Source organism: Poecilia latipinna, unplaced genomic scaffold (genome assembly GCF_001443285.1).
Source record: "Poecilia latipinna isolate Pla-1442-1.1 unplaced genomic scaffold, P_latipinna-1.0 Scaffold24, whole genome shotgun sequence".
Lineage (NCBI taxonomy): Eukaryota > Metazoa > Chordata > Actinopteri > Cyprinodontiformes > Poeciliidae > Poecilia > Poecilia latipinna.
The window spans coordinates 1078659-1087210 of NW_015112640.1; the positions used below are offsets into that span (position 1 = coordinate 1078659).

The 8552-nt window shown below is 42.7% G+C and overlaps 1 protein-coding gene across 1 annotated transcript; it reads left to right on the plus strand.

The window, feature by feature from the left end:
• The first annotated feature begins 2528 nt into the window (after nt 1-2528).
• Nucleotides 2529-8054, plus strand: LOC106950548 (inositol hexakisphosphate kinase 2-like). Its single transcript, XM_015037476.1, has 5 exons — nt 2529-2958; nt 5468-5702; nt 5795-5958; nt 6132-6307; nt 7152-8054. The coding sequence occupies exons 1-5, from the start codon at nt 2745-2747 to the stop codon at nt 7746-7748; spliced, it is 1386 nt and encodes a 461-aa protein (XP_014892962.1). The 5' UTR covers nt 2529-2744; the 3' UTR covers nt 7749-8054.
• The last annotated feature ends 498 nt before the right edge of the window (nt 8055-8552 follow it).

Here is an 8552-nt window from a genome sequence, read left to right on the forward strand (position 1 = left end):
TCTTGGCTGTGCCTAGAACTGCACATTTCTGGACTGAGATGTCTGATGTTGTTCCTGGGATCTGTTTGAGCCACTGCTCCAGTTTGGGGGTGACTGCCCCGAGGGCCCCGATGACCACAGGCACCACTGTGGTCTTCACCTTCCAGGCCTTCTCCAGTTCCTCTCTGAGGCCCTGGTATTTCTCCAGTTTCTCATGCTCCTTTTTCCTGATGTTGTGGTCACTTGGTATTGCTACATCCACAACAACGGCTTTCCTCTGTTCTTTATCCACCACCACAATGTCCGGTTGGTTTGCCATTACTGTCTTGTTCCAGTAGCCCATTTTTCATCAAGGTGCTCTGGTTCCCCAGCACCTGACGCAGACCTTGTTTGGCCGGGCGACGTCTGAGCCGGCATGTTATGCATATCAATGTCTCTCATGGTATGAGGTAGGCTATATAGCTCCAAGGGTCTATATATATATATATATATATATATATATATGAATATATTTTAAGAAATAGCTAGCGTTTAGATCATAGTTTGGATAAAGTGCCTCCGTGATCTGATGCACATCAACACAGGAACGGTGCCACAGTATAGATTTTGTGTACTGTCAACACCAGGTTGTTACGACCAATAATATTTTTATGGTATCATCTCAAAAGCAGATGATACTTCTTGCTATTTAACTCTATGCAGGTAAACACAGAATTGTATACACAAGTAGTAGAGTTGTAATGTGTGAATATTAAATATACATAAAGCTTGTCCAAAGCCTGAAAATGTAGTTATTATATTGATAACGCCGTGCTGAGAGGAGAGCGAGAAGAAAACGTTGTTTTTCAACAAGTGATCACAGCATGTCAGCTGGTTCTATTTTGGAAAATGCCTTTAGTGACCATTATGACTGGAATAATAATTTTGTTGCTTCTCAAAATAATCTTGTGAAGACATAGACCTACAAAAACAGGAGAGGACATATTTTATTGCTTTCCCAGCTGTGGTTTTCCTTTGACACCGTCCTATTTTCAGTCTGAGCTTGGCCTTGAGTTGCCTCTCCATCAGCATAGTAAACGTTAGTATCAGTGACAAAACTCTTGGATAGAGCTGTTTTGGCAATGCACCGTTAAATCCACACGTGACGGACTCTAAGTCACTTATCTGATGACATGCAGGCTTGCTTGTTGTTCGCATCAGAGATGTGAAATATTGAAACCACTTGATCTTTATTTGTATTTTGTCACGATGCAAAATCTGATGTATATTTTTACACAACAGAACTACACAAAGTAATGTTCATAATTTAGAGGTAGAAGCAAAAGAACAAACTTTTTCCCCAAATAAAAATCTGAAAAGTGTGTCATGCATACATAATCAGTCAACATTTTTCAGAACTACATTTCCTATTGTTCGTATGTGTTCTGGGTTGTCACTGCCATCTTGCACATCTGGAAACTAACAAGTCTCCCATCTCCTCTCTGTAGAACAGATTAAGCTCAGTCACATCAGAAGGATCTGATCCTTTTATCAACTCTATCCAGTCACTGTTAAAAGGAAGGATTCTCCCAGCATGATACTGTCATCATGGTTTATGATAAGATTATGTTTTCATGGTTATCTTAGTTTTCCCTCATGCACATTATATTGCATGGGGACCAAAAAATTACATTTTGTTTAAATCTTGCTGGAGCATCTTCTTCCGCAGGATTTCTTGAAGCTTTTGATAGTTTTCTTGCCACTTTCCCAGATTCTCCCATCTGGGCTATACTCTGCAGCTCCCTCAAAGTTGCAATGGAGATCTCTATTCTTACCCAACCTCCTTACCCAGAGCAAAGAGGTCTGACTAACAGCCTCCTTCCTACACTTTTTAGTTTTTTTTATTTAAAACTATGAAGTACTTTACTTTCACTTTACAAAAATCTTAATAAAACATGTTAAGGATTCTGGTTATAAAAATTCTCAGTCTTAGCCTTGTAAAGAGGTTAGGCTATGAGAGATAACCAGGTAAGCAACATCTGATATTTGACAGCCTTTTATTTTTAACATTACTAATCATATACTGTTGATCACTGAACAAAATGTGTGAATAATTTTAGCATCTGCAGTGCCTCTTTAAGAATACAAACACAAAACCCAATGGCTACCTAATGATAAAGTTGGCATATGCATAAAATAATTAAATTAATTGAAAAATGTATTTTTGTTGTTTTTCCTGTATTCCCATCCCCCCACTGTTTTCTCTCCTTCCTCTTTGTCTGCTTGATCTCTCCTCGCTGCCATCTCTCCTCCCAGCGACAGCCGCTGCTCTCTGATTGGCTGTTTCTGATGTGGGGGCGGAGCTTGCTGAGTCCTCTGCTGCTTTTCTAGCTTCAAGATCAGCTCTGTCGTCAGTTTCGGTAACAGCTAAGCAAGGAGAGCGACAACAGTGTACGTTCACAAAAAGAAACAAACGTTTCAGTAGCTTAAACTGTTGGCTTAGTAACAGTAAATGAAACGTAAAAACACACAGCTTAGTGTTGGACCTTGGTAGCGCTCTCCTCCAGTAAGGGAAAGGGACGATAAAACGGATTTCGACGGTGGTTTTGCTTCTTCCCCTTCAGCCCTTTGTTTTTCGCCGTTCCAGTCAAGCAGGTGAGCAACAGCGCCCCCCTGTGAAGACGACTGGAAAAAGCCTGAGGATAGGGAGCCTAACAAACGGCCGAGCAGCTAGCCTCCCCTGCGACTTGGGTCTCCACAGCCCAGCCGTCCGATGCGGATTGAGAATGAGTCCCGCTTTGGAAGCCCTCATGCAGGCGGACGGGACTCCCTATTCGGCGAAGGGGGTGATGCTTGAGCCCTTCGTGCACCAGGTGGGAGGCCACTCCTGCGTGCTGCGCTTCGGGGAACAGACGATATGCAAACCCCTCATACCTCGGGAGCACCAGTTCTACAAAAACCTGCCTCTAGAGATGAGGAAGTTCACCCCTCAATATAAAGGTAAGATACCAGCGTTTACCCAAAGGGTGCAGCAGGAAGAGTGCTATTGTTTTGACTGTACTCAATGTGGGTTTGTAATCAGGGCCTGCACAAAAATATATGCGGCCTTGAGCAGAGTCTGGTTTGGGGTCTCATTTCCTGTTTTGTCCACTAAACCACCAATAACGGGTTTAGCTTAATTTAGTTGTTTATAAATGTTCCTTTTTTACAAATATATAAAATGTTGGGAGTAGTCAGCATTTCTTATATGATCCCATATAACAGCTGATCAAAGAAATAAACAAGCTTTGTCTGATCTAATGCCATTTTATTGGTACATGTTTAATAAATGGAAGCAAATTATTTGAAGTTTCAGTATACAGCTCTGCAGTTCAGACTAATTAATTGACTTATTAATTCAAGAGGTAAAAATTATAAATGTAAGCTGAGCTGAAATGACTACAAATAAGTTGAACACTTATTTTTAATACTAAAGAAGTTCAGACATTAAATATTTTAGAAGTGCTTTTTGGGAGTCCCCTTAATTAGCAGCATTGTTTTCTTCTGTGTTGTACTGGGTCTGGTTGTAATCGGTGGTTTAAAGAACATTGCGTACACAACAGGACAAATTCAGAGTGGATTGGATTCCTGTTTTTTAAGTGCTATGTCAATCATTTTTAAGATGCTGGTGGGCACATGTCAAGTCCAGTGGGGAGTTTCAAATGGCACATGAATGTAGGAACTGACAACCAGGAGGATGTGTAGCCAGGGGTGTCTTTTAAAACCTCTACAGTTTCAAGATGAGAGACGACCCCACCGCCTGGATCAAAAATAACTGGGCCACATCACCTGGAGTGGAGAGAGGAGCTCATAAGTCATTTGAGGAGATTCTAGTTTCAGAGAGCTTCACACAAATACACATTTTCACACACACGCACGCACGCAGGCCTTTAATGAAGAGTGTAGTGTTTCCTGGTTGCAGCCAAGGCCAACAGGCTCACATTCGCACTCGCAGACAATGACACCAAATGCATGCGAAAGCAGACGTCTCCTTCGGCCAAGTTTGACGGAGCCTGGGCTCATGAGTGGTATCTGACCCCTGGGTTATGCGGCTATAAAAAGATACGCGAGTGTGATTTAGATGACGGTCTTCTGGGCCTTTCGAAAGCACACCACGTCAACTAATGTTTAGAATTTCCTCACTTTTATCAGGAGGTATCGTCAGAAAATTTCATCTGCAATTAATGTGTATAAAATCTAATGCTTTTAAAATTTTTACACATTTTTAGAAGTAAACAATGTCTTTTATTACTACTTTGGGTCAAGGTTCAGACTTTCAGGCAAACAAGGAAACGGTAGCTGACGATAATCTGCAGTTCAGTCATTCTCCTAATTTTTGTGCCCTTGGGCTGTAAAAAAAAGAAACAAAGGAAAAAACAAACGCATGTCTTCTTTGAATTACTCCTTATCACAACTTTCCAAGCATCCTATTGGATTAATTAGGAGTGACTCAGAAGTTCCCACAATCGCTGAGAATGATTACGTTGCAACTCTGAACAGCATAGTCCCACTGGATGAGTTTCAGAGGCGGAGCCGTTCGTAGGAAGAGGAAGAAGATTGTGACGGTGACGTCAAAGCAAATGACATCAGCCGACCTTTCTCTACTCGCTACTTTAAGTCACTAAACAGAATACATGAATCATAGTGATGAATCAAATCCCTGGCCCTTTTGTTTATATCACTAGCTCTTCCTTTTCAAACGTTTTCTACCCCAAGTTTCCTTCCTCTTTCTTTTTCATATGCGTCGGTGACTGCAGCTGCCATGTTTATTCTCAGTGCGACGCCTCCCCTCCCATCTCTGCAGGCACTCAGGGCCTTGTAGGGAGTTGTATTAGGAGCTGGTGGGGGCAGACTTGGCTGTATGTTTGTTGGCTGTATCACAAAAAATGAATATTGGGATCACGTTGCAAAATGTTCGTCATCGAGATGTTTTCATAAGTTATTTGTTGAGCTAGTTTCTACTCAAATTTCGGCTTTTGAATGTTTAAATACCTTGGTAAGAAGCACCTAACATAAAAAAATGCATAATTGTGATTATTATTTGTTTTTCAGCCGCACTAACGAAGATGATCTTTTTTTTTTTTTGGACTGGTCAGATGTGTAAATGTGTAACGTATATGGGGCTGAATTAGATTTTCATCTTACAACCTTGAGTACAAACAACAAACTGTTTCCCTCTATCGCAGTGTCTAAAGCAAATATAATTAAAGTGAAAACGGCAAGAAAAATATCAGAACACAACCAGAAAAGCAATAATTAAAATTACTTTTAAATGGCAAAATGTTTTTCTATTTTGTTTTTCTAAGTCAGAATAAAGTGCTTGGACCAGTAGTAGGCAGCAGTCTAAAGAGTTGGTCACATTTCTTGTTGGCAATTGTGAAACTTTAACTTGATTTGGGTAGACCATCCAGAATGTCTAATTAACATTTGAATGTTGGTCATTAGTAAACGTCTCTTCCTCTTCTTGCAGGTGTTGTGTCGGTTAGTTTCGAAGAAGACGAGGAGGGAAACCTGTGCCTCATCGCCTACCCTCTCCATAGCGAATCTGGGGACTCGGAAAACAAAGACCCTTCGGCGGACTGCCAAGAACCCAAGAGCAAGATGCTGAAGTGGAGCAACAAGAAGCAGTCCCCGTTGCTGCAGGAGAAGGAAAACTACAGCAAAGACAGACCCCGAAACAGCAGAAAAGAGGACAAGATCATGAGGTGAAGATGCTCGCTGAAATGAGGCCGGTTTCTTCATATTCTGTATGCAGCTCAGGAGCTAAAACATTTCTGCGTGTGTTCTCTCTGTGTAGTTATAATCGTGACGAGGTCCAGCAGCAGCAGGCTGAGGTTCTGTACTTCAGCTTGGAGAAAGGCAACGTGGTGTCACAGATCAAACACAACCCATGGAGTCTGAAGTGCCACCAACAGCAATTACAGAGGATGAAGGAAAACGCAAAGCATCGCAACCAATACAGTATCCTTTTTTATGAATAACGCTGCATTCAGTGACTCGCATGGAGATGCAACGCTCCATTCTTGGGAAAACCAAATCCCAAGAAAGAAAAAAAAAAAAAAAACAATTGTAGCAAAACCTAGACTTATTTCTGTCTTCTTTATTGGTGTGATCCTTGACTCCCCGTCTCACAGAATTTATTCTGTTGGAAAACCTGACGTGGCGCTACAGAGTCCCGTGTGTGTTGGATTTAAAGATGGGAACTCGCCAACATGGAGACGACGCTTCAGAGGAGAAGAAAGCCAATCAGATCCGGAAGTGTCAACAGAGCACATCAGCATCGATTGGAGTGCGGCTCTGTGGGATGCAGGTACAGAGATTGGCTTAATTAGGTTGGAAAAGTCTGGAATTTGATTTCACTGTTCTGCACGTCTGGATTAAAATGGACAAAGAAAATGAGAGTGTAGGGAAGAATACAAGTTCAGCTCAGTAAATTAGAGCATAATCAAAACTTAGGATACAAAAACATGCCACTAAGCATCCTGGGAAATGTAGTCCACTCCCAGAAACCGCTACAATTTTGATGGCATATATTGCTGTTCGTATTGATTTATCAGGGCTTGCAGCTAATGGAAACTAGAAAATTCAGTTTAGGATGTTGGATAGAACCAACAAAGAAAATATTTTTAGTTCAGAAATGTTAGCCTAGTTAAAGTTTGTCCTTATGTTGCATGTACAATATGTGCACTTAGCTCTTTGTGATGATGTGATATAGATTTTATGTTTTGGTCAGAGCGATGCTGATCTTTTTAAACAGGATTTTGTTGCTTTATTCAAAATTTTCCCTGCAAATGTGCACTATTTCAACTACGGATTTTCCTTCCACTGAATTTCACATTACTGTGTTAAGATGCATCATTCTGAGCAGCCATTTTCTTTAGCTCTGTCAGTTTACCCTGCTCTCAGGGAAATCTTAATATAAGATTTATGTATTGAAATGTATTTTTTGAATTGGTCTAATTACTCTGACTCACACGGACAAATGTTTATCAGATGAAGGAAAAGGCGAAACCTGAGATTTGTAGGCCATGAACCTGTTAGGAAAAAAATCCAAGGAGTTTAGTCCTTTTTTTTTTTTTTTTTGATGGTATGACATGTTGAAATGAAAAGTGAATAAGAACCCTAACGGAGTGGATTTCTGCATGTCTCTGCAGGTGTACCAGTCAGACTCCGGCCAGATAATGTTCATGAACAAGTACCACGGGCGAAAGCTGACCCTTGCTGGTTTCAAGGAGGCTCTCTACCAGTTCTTCCACAACGGCCGGCGACTTCGTCACGAGCTGCTGTCCCCGGTTCTGCGCCGGCTCCGGGAGATGCAGGCCGCCCTGGAGGCGTGCGAGTCCTACCGCTTCTACTCCAGCTCGCTGCTCATCATCTACGACGGCGACCCTCCCAGGACTCCCGCCAGACCCAGGCATCGAGGAGGGGAGGAAGGCGACGAGGACGAGCCGTCTGATGAAGAAGAGGAGGAGGGCGAAGAGGAAGGAGCGTTTGGGTTCCCTCGCTCTTCCTCCACCAGCGCAGCCGGCGGCCTGTCTGGCGGCGGCGGCAGCAGCAGCCGCTCCTCGCACGGAGCGGGAGAGGCCAGCAGCCCCGAGGTGGACGTGCGCATGATTGACTTTGCTCACACCACGTGTCGGCACTACGGAGAGGACAGCGTGGTCCACGAAGGCCAAGACAGCGGCTTCATCTTCGGCCTCCAGAATCTGATCACCATCATCTCTCAGCTGGAGGAGCACAGCACTGACTGAAGGCACATTGGAGCTGACCTGGTCTCAATTTCAAGCATGGGAGAAAAGTTCTTTGGAGCTACAAACCCCGCTGCTTCACCCCCTGAGGTGCTTCATTGCCTGAACAGGGGTCCGCTTGGTTGGACACCCCAGATGCCTCTCGGTTAGAGGAAGAGTCTGCAAGGTTGATCCTGCGCTCTTGCTCACCTGCTGAAGGAAAGGGCTGCTACTGCCCTCCCTTGCACTTTTCTCTTTTATGAGACTGAGACTTTTACTTTGTGATACATGGTAGGAGCATTGTTGCATGAGACGGACGATTTTTCTACAGGTTCTCTCCTCTGACGTTGTAAGACCTCCCTCCTCCCTCTCCTCTGGTACAAATCGGTATCTTTAAGTTCTCTCTGAGAGAGAAAGAAAGAGGCAGAGACGTGTGAAGCTATTCTTAGGTAGGATGCTGCCGTGGTGCTTAACCTGTGATATCACATCCTTTTTGTTAATGAACTGCCCCCAACAGCAGAGCACAACTTGGTGGAGGAGTTAACTAGTTACCTGAACAAGCTGACCTTAGCTGGCTCGGTCAGCAGCCTTGTAGCAACGGACAAATTAAACATCTAATAAGGACATTTTTGTGTTTCTATTGACGTCTTGTAAGAGAGATTGTTGTCTACCACGCACTTGGATTTAGATTTTTTTTTTCTTTTTTTTTTTGGTGGAATATTATTTAGGTTTAGAAGAAGGGATTTGCCTTTTACATTTTTTGTTCCTCCACTTTCCACCTATATAAATATGTTTTGAAAAGGGGATTCTATTGCAGTTTCTTTTTGT